The sequence below is a fragment of the Pimephales promelas genome, chromosome 6, assembly GCF_988280905.1.
Source record: "Pimephales promelas chromosome 6, fPimPro1.hap1.1, whole genome shotgun sequence".
Classification (NCBI taxonomy): Eukaryota; Metazoa; Chordata; class Actinopteri; order Cypriniformes; family Leuciscidae; genus Pimephales; species Pimephales promelas.
In genome coordinates this window covers 15,297,157-15,317,064 of record NC_142774.1, presented here as the reverse complement: position 1 = coordinate 15,317,064, position 19,908 = coordinate 15,297,157, and the positions used below count along the sequence as shown (strand labels likewise).

At 40.0% G+C, this 19,908-nt stretch overlaps 1 protein-coding gene across 7 annotated transcripts in view; it reads right to left on the bottom strand.

Moving 5' to 3' along the window:
* The window catches only part of znf827 (zinc finger protein 827), a 75,694-nt gene extending 56,655 nt beyond the window's left edge, over positions 1-19,039 (bottom strand). For 2 of the 7 annotated variants that reach the window (XM_089132152.1, XM_089132151.1), the window contains exons 1-2: positions 18,660-19,039; positions 136-1,347 (exon numbers count right to left, since the gene is read on the bottom strand). In XM_089132152.1, coding sequence (XP_088988278.1) covers positions 136-1,347; positions 18,660-18,702 — 1,255 coding nt within the window. In that variant the 5' untranslated portion in view covers positions 18,703-19,039. Of the gene's footprint in view, positions 1-135; positions 1,348-1,588; positions 1,927-3,074; positions 3,076-6,059; positions 6,081-6,437; positions 7,744-18,659 lie in introns of those variants that run through there. The other 5 variants (XM_039649505.2, XM_089132148.1, XM_089132153.1 and 2 more) reach the window with 4 other exon arrangements.
* Between the last annotated feature and the right edge of the window lie 869 nt (positions 19,040-19,908).

Here is a 19,908-nt window from a genome sequence, read left to right as displayed (position 1 = left end):
CAGGAATAACAATTTTAGCTAGTGTGGTTTTTAGTGTGATGTATCCTTTAAAAAATATCCTGCAAATCCCTTTCAAAAGCACAAAAACACACCCTAACAAAATGGCATGTATCTATTTTAGAAACAAACTGTTACCTGCTTGACTGCTGGGCTTGGCCCTTCCCTTGGGGATTGTTGGCAGCAGAAGATCCATGGCCTGGGTTGGGGTGGGCACCTTCTGGTTCCTATCTAACAGGGGCTTGACATCTTCGGAGGCTCCCAGTACTAAAGCCGACTCTTTCTTGTCAGCTAGAAGGTTCCCTGCTGCTCGCGCAGCCACCTCCTTTAGCAGAGCTGCTGAGGAGGTCATGGAAACCAGAGAGAGAAAGGAGCCAGCTGAGGGTTGATGCTCTGATGAGCCCACCTGCTGCTGACTTCTTTCAGACACTTTCTTTGAGAGGGCAGCAAGCGTGGAGCTGGCTGACTGTGGACTGAAGGGTGAAGCAAATGGTTCAAACCGCACCGCATCATCAGAGCGAGTGCCCAGGGCTGCCATTGAGGAGGAGGTGACCGAAGAGGAGGAGGAGGAGGAAGAGGAGGACGAAGACGCAGAAGTGGAGGACGCCACCGTGCTCTTGTCTTGCAGCACGGCATTAGCGGCTGCCTTTAACTTTTGGATGGCCGAGTCTGGTGACAGGCTGCTGCCACTGGGTGCCGAGCAACTAGCCGATGGCCATTTATCTGCAACGCCTACCCATACAAAGCCACTGCTGCCTGAGTTAGGGCCGTTGCTGGGGCCGTACGGGTCACAGGGCTCTTGCTTGACAGTTGCTACAGATGCGGGTGATGCAGAGTTCGAGTTACCACTGTTGTTGCTGCTGTTAGCCAGCCTCCTCGCCAAGGCACTCAGCTGTTGTGCGTGATGCGAAGACGCAGATAGTACCAAGCTGACCGGAGGTGACTCTGGTCCTCTGCCCGTTCCACGCCCGGTCAGCTCCCCTCCCTCTAGCTTCAGTGAGCCAGCCTCCAGGAGACGGCGCAGGTTGCTGCTGAGGGGCTTGCCCAGGGCATGGTTGGAGTCTCCGTAAATAGAGGACACCATCGAGGACAGCGTGTCCTGGGTCGAGAGGACCCCACCGTCCAACCCCAGAAGCTCCAGGGAGGCCCGCTGAACTGGTGTCGGGCAGCCCAGGGAGTTCTCTGCTGAGGTGTCGTGGTCTGGTTGGGGAACATTATCCGGGGAAACCCGCAGGTCATCTTGCACATCACCGTAGGACGATTCAGAGGGGCTGTCTGAGGTATTTCCAAACCAGCTGTCCTCCTCCACTGACCCACCCTCTGGCCCTCCATCCTCTACCGTGTCCACATCTGTGAAACAGAAATAAACACTATTTATTCAAATGCTTTTTCATCGAGACAACTGATACTATTTCATTGTCTTAAATAGTATATATATATATATGGCACAATTATTATAAATGCTGCCAGTATTGTGTAATATGAGAGTTGTCCTGATATTAATCTCTGGAATACGCTGGAATAACTTGCTTTCTAATCTTTTTTCAACCATATTTTTTTAGGGTCTAAAGGAGTCTAGTAAAATGGTTACCATGGTGACAGGCCCTTCCGGAAGGCTAGATGGCAAAGATTAGGGTAATGGAGGTTACACAACTGGATTAATATTCATGAGCCTGCAGATACCACAAGGGAGCCAATAAGGATAGGGTTAAGGTCACCAAGGGTCATTAATATACACTTCATGTATCAATATTCATAAGCAAAACATTACAGCTTGCCAGACAAGGGCGAACAAAGAATGTGAATATTCCTGATACATATTAACAATCCCTCCACAAGAGCATGTCAGAAAGCAACAAGCCTAGATGAGGAAGGATGTCAAAACTTATCAAGTGAGGGTTTTTTTCTTTCCGTTCACTTTACCAAATTAAATCCTCACACTTCGGTGAGAGTGCTAGAGAACCCCTCCCGGAGACTGCAAAAAAAAGGGCTGGGGGCTTGTGACATCGGAATACGATCTGTAAAAAAATTAATTTGAGCATCTTTTCTTCCCCTTTTGCTAGCACACATAAAGGCTGGTCTCACCTTGCCGACCCCGACATAAGCCTGGCGAGTAAGCTTTCTGTTTACAGGGGAAAGAAAAAGCCGTTGCTTGGCAACGGTATCCCGTCGACCTGTAGGGATCATTACAGTGAACACACATCTGGCCACCACTGCTTACTTTGGTCCAGAGGGGTGGCAACCGCCGCGACCCCGTGCTACCATGCACCACAATACTAAGAATGCAGCAAAGCATACTTTAAATAAAAATAAATTAAAAAAACAGACAAACACACCTTTCTGTGAATGCCAGTGTGTGCAAGTATTGCTAAAGGTTTGAGCGCATGAAGCACATCATTGGGGCGTCTTACTGAGCTCTCAGTCACCTGAGCAAAACAGTGAAGTATGTGAGGCATGACCCATTTCCATGTGACACCAGGGACGACGGGCAGTAATGGCCGTAATGTTGTTAGTGAGAAATGGCTAGATTGCTGACCAGAGGTCTCTGAGGCAGTGGCAGAAACTCGGACTGAACTCTGCACTCACCACGCTAGGTTAAGCTAGGTTGTGCTACGCCCCGCCACTTTTGTTCCTAGCTGCACTAGAGCGGCAGACACAGGCAAGGCACTCTGTGGGCGGCCTGACATTTCCCAAGGTCACGGATCGGGCCCCAGTTCCGCATGGCTTTGTCTGAAACAACCCCCTGCCACTGAAATGCACACACGCACATACGCACTCGTATGTGGCTTGAAAAAGCGGAACAAAACCCTGGTAGTTAGCTGCAACGGCAACAATGCTATCGCATAGCAACAAGCCTGACAGTTTGGGACAAGGGACAAGATACTGGCCGTCTGCCTTTGAGAGGTTCGTTTAATGACATAATAGTGAGCATGAATTTGTGTGGCCAGAAAAACAGCTGCGGGAGGCACTGTGGTCCAGATCTGTTATCAGTCACTCACACTGAGACTTGGTGCTCGTCTCTCTCGAGGCTAAACTGCACTCATGATTGTTTGCTGCTGCGGACATGACCCTACAACCCTACAACCACAAGTGCTAAATGCAAATAATAACCTCAACAAAACACAGAAAGAAAAAAAAATTGATACATTCAGGCTCGGAAATGTACTTTTTAGCCAACCAGACAGTCAGATTTTACATAGCAAATTTAGTAAATATAAATTTATAAAAAATAAAAATAATGATTGCATGCTCTAGAATAATGGTTTAAAACAGAAATGTTATTCAATAAAGGCTAAGATATACATGCTGCAGTGTAATCTGCATGTAGAGATATAATATTATAAAAAAGGAGGGGGATTGTTTGTTCGCAATTTACAAGCTGCAGAGAGGCTTAAAATCACTAGATTAGATGAGTGAAGAAAACCACAAAGTGTTAACAGGAATGTTTTGTAGAAATGCATACAAGTTCTCTCCTTTGGACATAGTAACTGTAGTATGATTATTATTATTAGGGATGCACCAATTTGAAAACCTTGCCGATACCGATAACCAATAATTCTTTATATTTGAAAGCTGATAACCGATATATTGGCAAATTAATCTAAATCCAAATGTGTATATCATTTTTTGAGAGCCTGATTAGAAAAAAGTCTCACCATTAAATCCATGTCCCAAACACACAATCATAATGATGTCTCATTCTAATTTTATCTAGCCATATGACAGACATGTGCTGCCAATTCCACTTATCCTGCACTTTACCATATTTTCAGTTGAAGAAAAATTCCATTATTTACTGGCTTTAATATATATAACGATAACATTGAAATGAATATATATATATATATATATATATATATATATATATATATATATATCGGTCAATACCGATATGGTGGCTGATATATCATACATCCATAACTATTATTATTATTTTTATGTAAAGTTAAGGGACTTCCCATTCATTCCATTAAATTCATGCATTAAATTTCACAGTGAAGACTTTAACATTGTTGCAATTTTTTCATCTCAAATAAATGTAGTTATTTTGAACTTTTAACAAAGGATAAAAAATGTCAAATGTTTTCCACAAAAATATTAAGAACCACAACTCTATTCAACATTGATAACAATAAGAGATGTTTCTTGAGCGTCAAATCAGCATATTCAGCTTTGCCGTCACATGAATAAATTACATTTTAAAACATTCAAATAAAAAAAAAAGGTGATTTAAATTCTATGGAAATAATATTTCTGTATACTGTACTGTATTACTCTATTTTTGATTAAATAAATGCAGCCTTGATGAGCGTAAGAAAATTCTTTCAAAAACATTTTAAAAATTTGTCAATTGGACACACTGAAAAGAAAGATCGAACTTCCAAAAATAAATGAGTCATCAGTGTGAATTATCCTTATCTCTTTAAGAAATGTGTATTTATTTTGTTACCATATTTCTTCTATATATAGAATTTTGTTCAGAATATTAGACTCTGTAATACAACTAGACTTGGCCGACATCTTTAGGGCCTTGCTAATTCTGCTGTGTTCTTTACCACAATACAGAGATCTTGCGTAATTGTAGCCTATATTCTTCGAGGTGCACTTGAACAATAGTCGTTGGCAGCTATACAGTTAATTCCACATCCACAACATATCAGCTGTGAAATGCAAAAAGCCAAAAGGCAGAGGAGGACGCTGGGAGTGTTCCCTATTAGGGCCAGCAGCCACATGACTTGCGTAAGGTTGCTTACGAATACACTGAGGCTATTCTGCGACTCAGTCGGGCATAAAAATCAGCTTGCCTGACCCAGAGGTCACACAAAGGGCACAGAAAGGCTGTGCTGGGTGGGAGGGTGGCTTGCTTCAACAGAGTGAAGGAGAGAGGGAGAGGCCATTAGTCGATTAAGCCTGGGTGGAGTCATCAATATTCCACTGATGCCAATGAAAAGACACACACTCGCGCAGTCTCGCATGAGAGGCTTGGGTCGAATGGCTTTAACTCTATCAGAGATATTGCAGTGCCTCCACGGTGAGCGCTGCTATTTAATGTTACGAGCTAACTAACCACCACTTTGGCATCTATAGTTTCCCAGCATTCTCTGTGGATTGCAGAAGCAAGTGCCAGTGGCGTTCAAGGGGTGGGGGCTGGGTTTTGTAGGGGAGATAAAAAGTGGTGGCGGTAATTAAGTGTCCGACTGGGCCCTGTCGGGGGGTTGCCACGGCCGCAGGCGATGCTAATGAGCCCGTCCGTCGGTCAGTGCTACCTTATTAGCCGCCGGCCGACAATATGGTGGGAAGGACGCACTGCTACCGGCACCAGCCACACGTCGTCACGAGTGACTAACACAGAAACCAGAGGTGGAGAGTAATTCTGTTAATTACGGGCTCTTATGATTACCAATATACGCCTTTAAGAAAATGGCCGATCGGTCGAGGCAAAATTAAGTTTCAGCAAATACAACCATTTATCGATATGGCGTAATTCATTTTCCCATGATATAGCATGACACACAAGGTTTCTTATATCGATCCTTGTTCATTCGTTTAAATTCCTACAGTTCAATTAAGTAAGAAGCAGGAAGTCTAAATAAGCACAAACTGGCAACGTTTCGCAGTGCGGTTGGAGCCAATTCTATGGTAATGGAGAAAAGGGAAGGGAACAGCTCAAAAGATTAAAACTGACACCACAGATTCATTCTCACTGAAATGCTGAGTCTCTCTCTCTCAATTGCAATACAGTTATGATATCATGGAGCATCACAATGTATTGAATCGTGACCAATGTGTCACATTCTATACCCAAACATGTAACTGATCACATAAGACGTGAAATTTTAAGACATCAATCCCATCCCATAAAACACAAAACAAGTGGAAAAAATCATTTACGCCGACGATTTCACAGGTTTTTCAGACAAAAATTCACATGTGAACAATAAAATCTGGTGGTTGGTTTGAAACTGACTTCTGTTTTAGCAGTGTTTGTGCATCACTAAACTATTGACAGTGTGGACAATGACAGCAAAACTGTGCCTTTTATATTACTGCATTTCAAATACAAAGTGATGTTCCCCGCATGGCTAACATTATTTGTCCATGGACTGCCTTATACCTGTCATATTTGCTGACTCCTAGAATTTATTTTTATTTTTTTTTGTAGTGAAAGCCTTACTTGCAATAGTCGAAAATAAAAATGGAACAGATGAAAACACACTACAATGTATTTTTCAATAGTCCACTTTGGCATGACAGTTACACTACAAAAAAAAAAAAAAAAACGATACTTTATCATGTAACTTATAGTGACTTCAATCCCATGTCTCCGACACTCATTTTAAACAAATCAGTTGCCTACGATATTCCACATTAGCACAGGCATTCATCAGCATGTATTAGCAAAGTATACTACATATTACCATCTGTGTTTTTTGCATGGCCTCAGCGGTCTGTGGGCATGATGGGCATGGTGCCAGAGGTGAAACAGGAAGGAGATGTGTTCTTGGAAGAGACTGAGACAGTGTTGGCTTCCAGACCTCTGAAATTCCTCTTTGTAGATGAAGCGCCCTTTTGCACTCTTGTTTATTTCCCCCAACTTCCATTTATAGAGACTGAACACATATGCACACGCACAAAAAAAACACACACACACAGAGCCTGCACTGGTAATCTCAGAAGTACCATCAAAAAGTTGGAAGATCTAGACGTTCACAGTCAACCGTGAGATGCTAATTAATGGGATCCACCGTTCACTTCGGTGATGTTTCTTTAAGGGGATAAAAGTGGGGCATGGAGCCAGAGCTCAACGGGCTCGAAGATCTTATATTTACAACAGGAAAACAAATCTCTGGAATGAAAGGAAAACGGGTGGCTCGCTGTGCCCGCACAGTCACAAAAACATAAGATAATAAGTAAGGCTCTGTGTACGTTCCACGGGGACAGGAAACAGGGGTGGATTCAACTAGGTGCTATGACTCTTACAACACAATATGCTGTTGCTACAGCATTACTGCCGCCTACTCAGATAGACAGCATGCACACAGGTTAGAGCTGACAGGGAAACTCTCCAACTACTGTAAATCACACTTTGTCCCAGTAGCTCAGGCAAGGGATGCAGCCAAGCTTGACTAGCCAGCCACCCAGAAAGACGGAGAGAGAGTGAGAGAATATGAGGGGGTGTGAGCGAGAGTGGAGGAGGTATGTGTGCAGCTGGGGGGGGGTTGAAGAAAAGGAATGGCTTTTTTACAGTGATACCGGGTTGACAGCAGCTTGGCAGTGGCGCCCACGGCACTGCCTGCTTGGATCCAAGCCTGTCACTCAAGACAAGGGCACTAATCAGGATTGGTCCCGGTTTCTTCCTGAAGAATGGGGGTGGCAGTTTTGCAGCCATTAAAGCTGGAGAGGAGAGTGGGGGATAGAGCGGTGGCACAGCAGGAGAGACTAACCTCATTTACATGCAGGTCCTGGAGGAGAGGGAGCTGATTCCTTTTCCAATCTCCATGTTAAACGGTGGCCGGGGCGGCCGATGGTTAGCGTTGCATTGTTCGGTCTTAGTGCTCTTTGTCACAGCGATAGCCATCTCGCTTTTCCGAAGGTAGAGACGTATGAGCGAGATAATGTCGACGGCACCCACGTATGACTGAAAACGTGCCGTGTCAAAAGACTAAATGGGAACGAGAATAGTTGTTCACCTCTCCCCTTTCATTCACTTCACGTCAGTGTAACCAGGTGCTTCTACTTCAACCCTACAGTATCTAGGTGACAAATGATTGCAAAAAATATGATCACTATGACAACCATAACTGTGCCTTTGGAGAGCACATCGAGCCAACATTTTGTGCCTAACCTTAGTGCTTCATTTAAAGGTCTCTGCATAGAACTACGACTAAATGGCGACAAGGGTAAACTGTGCCTGCACGAGTGTAAGTGAGACTATAGTGAAAACACAGTCCACCGTGCGTCCCAACGAGAAGTTCTTTCTAAAGAGTATTTGGGCTAATCTATAAAACCATAATGAAGAAATGCATAAACATCTGCAGCTGAGCAAACAGCAGATATACAGTCTGAATCAACACCATCCAGTAAAACAACTCATTCACACTACAGCACAGCCAATCAATAGATTCATAAAATGAGGACTGCACCGATATTGAAATTGCACTACTGATACTGATAGGCAAACAATAACAGATAAAGGGCTGATATAAATATTATAAAGATTATATATTAATATTATAAGTATTAGATGAAAAAATACAATGTGAAACACAACTTACTTAACTGAAATAAAATGTGTTTAAGTTGACATACTAAAATTATTAAAAGATATTTAGAAATATTTTAAAAAAATGCAAAACTAAAAATTAAAATAAAGCTAAAATGGAATTCAAAATATGAATACATAGTATATAATATTACAATAACACAAAAAAATGTGCAGGGATAATTATTTTAATGTTATTGCAAATAAATGACCAATATTGTTACAAAAGCGTGGTTGCAATGAGTGCATGACAAATAAATATCAACAACACAGACTTTAAACACAAACTGAACATAAACCTGATAAATATTTTGCCTAAATAAAATAAAGATAAAACACAAAGCGTTAAAATTAACCATTTTAATGGTGCGTTCATGTGCTATAGTAATTATGGTAAATACCAAAAGCCGACGTGGAAAATGCACATGAACACCCCCTCATGTGGTATTTACCACTGGGCAATTCGTAGAATATGTTGATGGACGAGTTGCCGAGATGAGATAGCCTTTGACCATTTCAAAATGGCGGAAAGCACCGCGAGAGTCGTGAATGGTAAAAAAAATATTTACTATTCATGATCTAGAAAATATGCAGCATATTATTTACCTTTTGAGTTTTGATAAATCATTTTCTTGCTGTTGCAGATGACTTAAGCAATCTAAAATAGTTTTAGCTAAATAACAGGTCTGGATCTCCATCTTTTTTACCTCATTACGACAACAAAAGCACTTGAACGCAACACACTGGTAAATACCAGTTCACAAGTGGAAAATACCCTATTTTCCATATAGCACGTAAAACGCAGCATCAATGAATACTGCATAACGTCATTATAGAGCACTGCAGGGATTCCCAAACTTTCTTGTCAGTTGAACCCCTTTGACCTAAACTATTTATCTGAAGTATTCCCTGAGACTTTAAATTAATATTATAATAATTGCACTCTGTCCCTGACAAGGTTTTTTTGATCCTTTTTTCTCAAAAGTTTAAAGGCCCCCAGAATGTATTAATAAAAGAATATGCAATATATCAAAATAAAGAACAGACTGAACGGGATTCAGAACGATGATCAAAAAAAATGGAGTAGATCAAGTCCATCAACACCTCTGATGCTTGCAGAGTCCTGTGGCTCGTCCTGGGTGGATATTTCATTCAGTAACATTAGGCAGCGTTGATTTATATGCCGTTTAATATTGATGATTGTGCTATTTTCTATGCATATGATATTGCTTGTTCCTGCTTCTTCTTTGTCTATATTTTGATATGGGGATTCCGTATTCTTTCAGAAGATGCCTTTCCGTCAATGTCTGTTAATGGTCACATGGCAAGCAGGTAAACAAATAGAATATTTCATCATTTAGTAAGCATTTTTTTTAAAGATTTCTTTATTTAAATTATCCTTATTTTATTTTATGTAATTATTGGATATTTATGAACTCATAAACCCCCTGCAGTTCCCTCACAAACCCCAGTTTAGGAAACCCTGATGCACAGTATGAAAAATGGATTTGCTAAAGATTATAAGCCATGTTATTACAGAACTAATGTTTTTAAAGGGTTAGTTCACCCAAAAATGAAAATTCTGTCAGCAATTACTCACCCTCATATTGTTCCAACCCCGTAAGACCTTCGTTCATCTTCGGAACACAAATTAAGATATTTTTGATGAAATCTGAGAGCTGGATCACTCCTGCATACTAGTCCATAGGCTTCTTGAGGAATTGAAACTTGCCGGCCTCGAAAAGTTATTAAAGACATCGTTAAAATAGTCCAAGTGACTTCAGTGGCTCAATCTTAACTTTATCAAGCGACGAGAACACTTTTTGTGCGCAAAAACAAACAAAAATAACGACTTTATTTCAACTCTTCACTTCCTTCTCTATGAGCCTCTAGTCAGTTAACGTAGTGTGATAGCGTAGAGATACATCACACGTAGGCTCACTATTGGCCGACGCTGGTCATGTGTGTGATGCGTGTGACGTACAACAACAGAAGCTTACGCAATTAAACTAGTAACCTGACTCGAGGCAGAGAGAGAAGTAAATGAATAGTTGAAATAAAGTCGTTATTTTTGTTGTTGTTTTTTTGCGCACAAAAAGTGTTCTCGTCGTTTGATAAACTTAAAATTGAGCCACTGAAGTCACTTGGACTATTTTAACAATGTCTTTAATAACTTTTCGGGGCCAGCAAGTTTCAATTCCTCAATAAGCCTATGGACTAGTATGGAGGAGTGATCCAGCTCTCAGATTTCATCAAAAACATCTTAATTTGTGTTCCGAAGATGAACGAAGGTCTTACGGGGTTGGAACAATATGAGGGTGAGTAAATACTGACAGAATTTTCATTTTTGGGTGAACTAACCCTTTAAGATAAACTTTAAGTGAGGTCATTTAAGTGTTCAAATAGAGAGATTAGCATGCATCATTATATATATAATATAGGATAATATGGGCTATATGCACGCATAAGTTCCGCATTTGACGAAAGGATGCTCTACAGTTTCCGGTTGGGGAGATTTAAAGCGGAGGAAAACCAAGGAAAACGGGATTATTGCAGAGTCAACAAAATTGACTGTCCTTCCGTCTTTGAAACGAAACTTTCATACGTTTAGATGTAATTTTATATATAGTCATGTTTATTTAATATAATTTTAAAAAGAAGTATAAACACAACGATGGGTGTCTGTTTTATCTGTTTTTGTGACTAACGTTTCTTTAGTATAACCATGGAGTATAAAATTCAATATATATTCTTCGTATTGCATTGGACTCTACGATCGGCGGGAAGTTATCGAGCATACTTAAACCTTCACCGGAAATACCGCCGAGCATAGAGCCCGTTGATACATTTAAAAAATTGTTTTGATATGTTACTGATAAATTGTGCATCCCTACTAAAAACTACCATTACTTGCACAGCAACTAACTTTGACATGCATTCAAGCACTGCTTATAGACAGTTAAAAATAAAAACAATAATAAAAGCTTTCATTTCACTTTGTACAAGCTGAAAATGAAATTTCAAAGCCACTCTGACTGACTAGTCACGTAGCTGATGCTAATTTACCTTTGAAAGTATTTCCCAGGGACAAGATGTTATACCACTAAAGATCAAATTTTTGCATTTCTTTCTCAATGTACAAATTTGCTAATAGCATGTAACAAGCTTTAACAGTGAAAGAACAGTTAATACCTTAGCACCACGCCAACATCCAGCTAACAGGCGGCTCCCCAGACCAATACTAAACACTTACCGACCTCGTCATAACAAAAACATGAATACCAGAACTTTGCATCAAGGTCGGGAGTAATCAATGCGAAGGACATTTTTTACATGAGGGGCTAAGCAGGTCTCAGACACTTACCTACGCTTTAAGCCTTGTAAATCAGCGTAAGACATAGCCTAGTGACAATAGCTTTCACAGAGATGACTTCACATCATGAATATAATATCTCGCCTTTGTAAAGCAGCCAAACACCTCTATACTTGACGATGATATACAGTTTCCCTTGGAGGCTGTCAATACCTCAGGGTACCACTACTCTGTGTCTGTTTCCTTCCTGGCACTTATAATCTTCTCAGCTATAAAACAGTCCAGTCTCCTCTCCAGAAAAACCCTTGGAGCACAGCTGCTGGTTAGTTATTTGCCGATAGTTAAATTCATTAACATGCTTAAGTTCTCTGTGTTGGACATTGTAGTTTATCTTAGAGACATGCTAGAGTTGAAGTATTAGCCTTGTGCTCTGAGAATACCAAAAGTTCAAATCCTCATCAAGCACACTTTCCTGGGAGAATATGACAGAATTTGGAAAATGTACATACTTTTCGCATTTCAAGTTTGCGTACTGAGCTCAACGAAAACCCAACAAGCATATACATTTAACAAGTTCCGTTTTGTAAAAAAAAAACGCATTGGTATCCCAATGTCTCTCGATGCTAATGATCACAATGATAGTAATTACCATCATTGTTTTTTGTTGTGTAATTACTATGATTATGATCACCACATAATTGTGAGTAAATTGTCTAGTTGAATCAAACTTGGCATTCCTAATTTCTGTGGAATCTGCCAACCCAATCAAAGAAAGAAAAAAAAAATCAAGAAGCCCTTATGGTAACAGGACCGATTGGGACTGAGGACAATCTATTAAAGCTGTACACACTATATAATAAAGCTGGCCATATTTATTCCACTTCAAGTATATAAAAACAAATGGTCCACTCCATTCTTCTACTTAGCCAACCTCATAGCTTCAAGAAACTGTGTTTAAAAATATTGGCTTCAAAGTTAAATATAATCAATGAGTAAAAACAAAAAGGTTGTGTGTGTCTACACATGCGTGTCTCCTATTCGTAAAAAGAGAAAAGTTGCTCAGGCTACTTTGACACCAGAATGGTGTGGGAGTGATATAAGTCAGTTGTCACAATGTGCGAGAAAGGTTGACATGGAACATGCTAGATCTCGAACTTGCAGGGAATCAGACGTAAACATTGAAAAAGCCAACATTGGCTTGGCTTTTTCGGAGATGGCGAGCAATGAGGGATTTGAAATGTTTTGTAAGCGACGCGGAGAATTCGGTACTCGTGCCCTGTTTTCTGTGTGCATGCCGGCAAACACAGAGGTGTGCGTTTCAGATAACTTGCAAACACCGAAAAGATTTCTCTTTCTTGTCTCTTTGCACTTGAACGAACCCATACACAAAATTAAGTCAAAATACCTCTGCAAGTATTCTCCTAAACACAGTCGGTTATTTCTAAAGTGAATATAAGAATAAATTGAGAAAGAAACCATATGTGTATCATATCATTATATTGGATCTGCGCATTCAGTCTTAAAGTGAAAGTAAACTTTATGTCTTCAGTGGGAGAGAGAAACCATGCACACGGAGCGGAAAGGGCAAGAATGGATAGCGTTTGGTTCTAGATAAAAATATCAGAGGATGTAGAACCGATGCGCTACTCTATTAGGTCACGGGATGCTAGAGCCTTTTAGTAATATATTTCTCCTAATTTATTAATAATACAATATAATATAAATTGGCCACACTTTATATTAAGTGGCCTTAACTATGTATTTACACATTTGATACAATACTTATTAAATACACTCTAAACAATGCTGGGTTGTTTTAACCCAAAATTATAAAAATATGCTAAAATATGGAAAAAACCCAAATGTTGGGTTAAAAATGTAATTTAAATTACTTCAACTTTCACTTTCAACTGTACATTTGGGTTTGTCCATATTTGACCCAACTTTGGGTTGAAATAACCCAGCATATTGAGTGTATGTACATGTTGGCATATGATAATTACATTTAAATTACTTTCATTAAATTAACTTTTGTTGTTACGCTGTTAACTTTATCCCTAACTGTCAGCCGAGCAGCAGCCATTTAGATGAATGGGAATGCTAACATATAACTTTCTCCAGTTATTATTGACCTCCTCGCTTCCAAGACCTCGTCTAAGATATGACAATTCAAAAGCAGTTTTAAAAAATGACAGCGGCTTGCCTCTTCTCATTCCCTGTCAACTGAACAGACTGCTCCTTGATTCTGCCCAGTAAGCCTCATCTTAAGACAGACCCAGAGTACTGACTCATAAATCAAATCACAGTTTGGCATAGCTCTGCAGCCCGGGTCTGCATCGGACCTGTCTGTTCGATCCCTTGTGTGGTGTGGCCCAGTGTTAGCAGCCTGTTAAAGGTCTGTCCTGGAGGGGATGGATGCACTTGTGTGGTACAACAACACAGGAAAGTGCCTGGAGCTCTCCAGCAGCTCCCCACCCCCACCCCCACCCTTTCCCCAGATGAACCAGCGAGCTGTTCCTTATGAACCACTGCCAACAGAATGCCTGCTATGAGCTGGTTATTACTCAGTGCTGGGCCGCCACTAGCCAAAGGGCTGCTCTCCTAGCTGTAGATCTCCATGTTGTGGCTTGTCAACATGCAGAAAATCGTTACCCAGCTCAGGCTCTTGTATTCCACACAGGCTTTGATTGAGACTTGGGTGGGTAAAACATTGTGTTCGGAACATGAGACTTTTTTCATTCATAGTCTATTGCTTCATGTAGCATGTCCCACAGTAAGCATGTTGAATTAACTATGGGCTTAGGAGAAAAAAAAAGAAGATGGCCAGGTTCAGGGTACAAAAGTACCCTACAAACACTACCAATGTTTACAAACACAAAATACAAACTATTATATATTTTAACCATTCAGAAATTACGGTGTCGGTAAGATTAAAAATAAATAAATAGCTTGTATATTTAAGTTCAGTGATTTCACTTAAATGGCAATAATTACCTATTAATTGTTATTGAAGTGAAATCACTGAACTTAAATATACAAGTTTGATAAAAATCATCATTAAAGAAGAAAATTTCAAATGGCATTTAGAGGCTTTTGCATCTGAACTCTTCATATATATATATATATATATATATATATATATATATATATATTGTGCTCACCAAGGCTGCATTTATTTGATGAAAAATATTGTAAAAACTTAAAAACTGTGAAATATTATTACAATTTATATTCATGTTTTCAATTTTAATATATTAATATATATATATATATATATATATATATTTCTGTGATGGCAAAGCAGACATTACTCCAGACTTCAGTGTGACATGATCCTTTAGAAATCATTATAATATGCTGATTTGCTGCTCACAAAACATTTCTTATCAGCGGTTGTGCTTCTTAATATTTTTGTGGAAACAGTGATAGAAAAAATGTCAGGATTATTTTATGAATATAAAGTTTAAAAGAAAAGCACTGATTTGAAATTGAATTTTTATTAGAACGTAAAAGTATCACTTTTGCTCAATTTAATGCATCCTTGCTGAATAAAAGTTAATTTCTTTACAGTCTAAAATAAACTTTTGAACGGCATGCAATTTAAAGTAAAAAAAAATCAATTAAATATATTAAAACGTTTAAATTATTTTTAATCTATTTATTTTTAATCTGCATTCTGCAATAAAGGCTGTAAATTATACAATTAATATAATTATTAAAAGAAACACCAATAATTCACCAATGATGAAAAACATTACTGAGTGGCTTCTAATTTTAAACCTATTCTTACTGATATACCAAGACTATCCAAGTCATTCTTGTAATGTCAACCTTGTCAAAGCATATTAATGATTTAAAAAAGAAAAAGAAAAAAAGGAAGATATAGCTCTGGCCCAATAGAGTTGGTGATCCTTCCCATTGAGCTTTGAGCTTGGCTTCAAGATCATCTGTCTGATAGCTCTCAAAAATATATAATGCTATCACAGGTGACACAAGGCTACTTTGTGGCTGGTCATTTTTAAGATGCACATTCTTTAATAATACATTACACATGAATCTCCCACTTGATGATCCTTTACAATCATCGAGCCGAGTACAAAAAAATTGTCTTAATTATGTCACCACGGTGCCTTTGACTGAGCACTCACAGCTAGACTACACCTGTGATGAAAGCCAGGCGATCCAGCTAGCCAAATTAATCTAAATGTTCTGGTTCAGCATGCCTGGCTGAAGCCCCTTTCTGTATAAGCACTTGTTCAGGAGAGCATCCACCACCCTTCCCCTGCCCTTTAATTCATTTCTGAGAGGAAAGCCTGTGTATCATTATTCGCTTGAGCTCAAATGGGCAGACACCGGTGAGAGAGCCTGATCAAGTTGGTGGGGCACAGTGAAGAAAGAAGAGGAGGAGGAGGAGGAGGGGGGGATTCTTGGCAGATTTTCCCTACAAATCAGATGCCAAGAGCGAAATGGAAACCTCCCCTCATTTTCCTTTCCCCTTAATCCAATGTTTTCAAGCCCAGGCCCAGCCAAGGTCATTATAATCATAGATGAGTGGAAAGGAGCCAGTGACCCACCATTACGGTAAGGTAGAGAGCCACCCAGTTGCACACACTCTGCCATCGGTCTGTAATGGAGAGCTGAAATCTGCGCAATGCTCCAATTCCTCCATTTGCAAATGCAGATAACCTTAACGATCATGTGTGTATAATGGAAATGGCAGGCTCCCATAGGGAGACATTTTAGCTGATGGCAAAGGTCAGGGTGAAAGAATGATACGGACTATATACTTGCACAAAATGGAAGCCTGCGAGTAAGACAATGAACAGCAGAGAAGGAGAAAAAGAGGTAACCTCAGTCGACCTCTACACCTCGGAGTGGAAATCCGACGAAAACTGCTTAACAAGGCGGGAGCGTTTTAACCTAGGCTCTCTCCTCCTCGCCATTAATTTACGGGAAGTTTGGTGAACTGTGACCTGCGGTTTGAACAAAATGTATGAATTATGGGAAAAGGAGTCTGCATCAGTGTTATAAAGGCCGTGGTTTTGTAATCCCAGTGGTTTTCATTGTAGCACTCAAGCCAAAGGTCACATTTAACTGTCAAAAAGATCATCTGACTGTATCAAGGCCTTAATGCCCTCTTGCAAGTCTTGACCCATGCGCATTGTGACGCAAGCACTGCTGAACTCAAGAGATGTATTCTTAAGAAAGGGAAGTGAAAGATTCACTTGCAAAAGTGATTGCCTTTTACATTCGCAGAAAAGAAAAACACCAAAAGCCAGGCACATTGAAAGAGCAAACAAGCAGTTTCAGCACAGCAATTCCACTGTCCTGGACTCATGCTTTTAACTTTTTTAAGGATAGCCTAGTAATCATGAGCAAATTAGATAAATTTAGATCAAGAATTGTTCTGGTCATAAGCCTGTCACAGGTGTTAAATCACAGTGAACGCAAACAGAAAGTGATGAATTGTGACATCATTCATCCATGGCTGAATGAGAGGGCTGTGTGGGGCGCCACCAAACTTCACATGAGCTTTTGCTGAGTTGGTGATTTTGATACGACATTAATGGCAGTAGATATAATGCAGTTCATAAACACTGATGATTGTGACATTATAAATGTAATGAAAAGAAACGCTGCAATTAGATATATTGTTATTGTATGTTTATAGCATTTCCTGAGTTTCAATTAAGAACTTTTCCTCACTCTTGAACACCCAAATAATTTCATTAATTCAATAACTGCCAAGTACATTTGGTTACACTGTGATAAGTAGCCTAATTCACTAAAATAACAACAACAAAAGTGTAGCTTGTAAAATCAAAGTAGGCCTACGTCCAAAGTAACAACTTTGAATTTAATTACTGGTTAAGATAATCGAGTCACTCTTAGAACAAAATGGTAAACAAACATGCCAAGGCTTTAAGAAGAAAACATTTGCAAGGCAATGCAGATACAATTCAAGCAGAACATTCCAGAGAACAAAATAAATGTCTCTGACTTTCAAAAAAGTCTCAAAAGGCGCCGTTTCGCTGGTGAATGGCAACACGCATAAAGATGCATTATGAGCGCTTGCTGTCGTGCGTGCACTTAAAGCGCCACCGTGCCACATTTCGCCAATTCCTCTGATCGATGTTTTCCACACTCTACACATCATGTCCCCTCTAGCGGCCGGCACACGCAACTGCAGCCGTTATTAGCGAGCTGATAAAAGCACAATGTTAACATCCAGCTACACAGGGTCAAATGAACAGATATTGCGATTAATTCCAAGCGCAACCCGTGCAAAGCAAAGTAAGCCGTGAGGTTTCCGTCGCGCGAGCTTCGAAGCGAGAGAAAAACGCGTTTTCCTTTGTGCGTTATTGATCGCAGATTGTCTGCAATGAATGGCTGCATGAGGAAGGAAAAAACCCTGAACTTCAGGTGACCGACCATGGCTTTGACACATGCAGCCTGCAGACATGAACCCCACTGAACTGGGAGGGGTGGAAGAAAATACCTCAGGTTAAAAAAATCCCGCTCGACAAACGAAAGAAAAGTCGCGCACGCACACACACACACACACTCACATACGACCGCGGAAGGCGGAAAGTTGGACGAACGTGTTTTAGGGCGCATTTTTAAGTTGCTGGCTGCTGCTAGATAGCGCTGGAGCTAAGTGAAGGCAGGGGCACGGATGGAAGGCTGAGTCTGGCTCTCAGTCTGATCCGACTGACCCTTCATTTTATTGCGGCCAGATCCTCAGATCCTCCCCTTTCCCTTCCGCGAGTCTCTGCCTCGTTCGCGCGGACACATATAAGAAAAGACGCGCGACCATAAGCGCCGAATAAGCAGCGATAACGCGAGCTTTACTGGCCGCAACCTTTAGGCGGAACGGGACCTTTATCGATTATCTGCAATTAAAGGCACCGCTAGTGCGCTCGCTCCGCTAGCCCCCTCATCGCCAACATGGCTGCCTAGCACAGACCTAAAAAAGGAGAAATAACCTCCGCCGTGCCTTTGTCTGTTTCACCTCTTTAACCCTAAACTACTGCGCAAAACACACGGAGACGCGCTAAAATCGCGCCGAATGAGAAAACGACTTACGTGAAGGCAGGCGCTTGGGTTGCTCCTGTTTCCTCCTTGGCATTTTCCCCCTTTTATCACATTCTCCTTCTTGTTTAGGGATAAGAAGAAAAAAGGTCTTTCCCCATTGAAATTTAGCGAGGGAGCCTGATGGCAGGGACTTGTCGTGCACCTGGCTGTCCTCGGTTAAGTGTATTGTTGGGAACAGGGAAGAGTAGAGGAGGAGGTGCTGTTGTTGTTGCCGTGTCTTGACTATGGCTGCTCTCTGTAAGTGTGTGTCTCCGAGCCCCTAACTAACACTAATGCAGGGATCAAAGGGCAGCAACAGCAGAGCACACACACACACACTCACACTCACACTCACACACACACACTCGCGCGCACACGCACACACACACACACACACACACACTCACTCTCTCACTCACAGAGAGGGGAGCTCGACCGACACAGCGACGGGAAAAGGGACAAGGTGCCCCCAAGCTTTCAGGGTGTATACTTGAATGACCACGAAGATTTTTTTTTACATTAATATATAAAATGGATTCTGACTTATGAATATTTAAATGGATTGGAGAAAAAAAATCACCAAAAAATGCTTTTTTGAACATAATGTTATAATATAAATGCAAAATATTATTTAAAATTAGGCTACTAAATGTAAATATTAAGATTATATATTTTTTCATAAATGCTTTTCATAAATGTTTGAATGAATCTGAGTTTACAGAACTCCCCAAATCAGAACAATTCGTTTCTTTTTTTTTATTTTATTTACAGTAACACTTTACAATATGGTTCGGTTTGTTGACATTACTCATTACACGTGTCATGAACTTATGATGAAAAATAATTTTAAAGCCTTTATTAATCTTAGTTATTTATTTTTTTTTTAAATTATACATTTACTAAAGTTGAATCTGTTTAAATTATTATTTAATACTCCTGATAGTGTAACAAATGTATTTTTCATGTTAGTTAATGCATTAACTAATAGGACCTTATTGTAAAGTGTTCAAATTTTGCAGTTAATTATCATATTTTCTCATTTTAATATTTTTTTAAAAATTATTATAATGTCATTATACCTTTATTTATCAACGTTAAATGTCCTAGCAATTGAATCATATCAAAAACTGTAACAACTGTTCTTGTCCTTTGTTAGTTCATGTTAGTTAATGTATTGTTATGTAATGTATTGTTAGTTAAAGTCAATGTGTAACATTGAATAATATGACCTTAATAAAGTGTTACCAGATTTACAATTCAT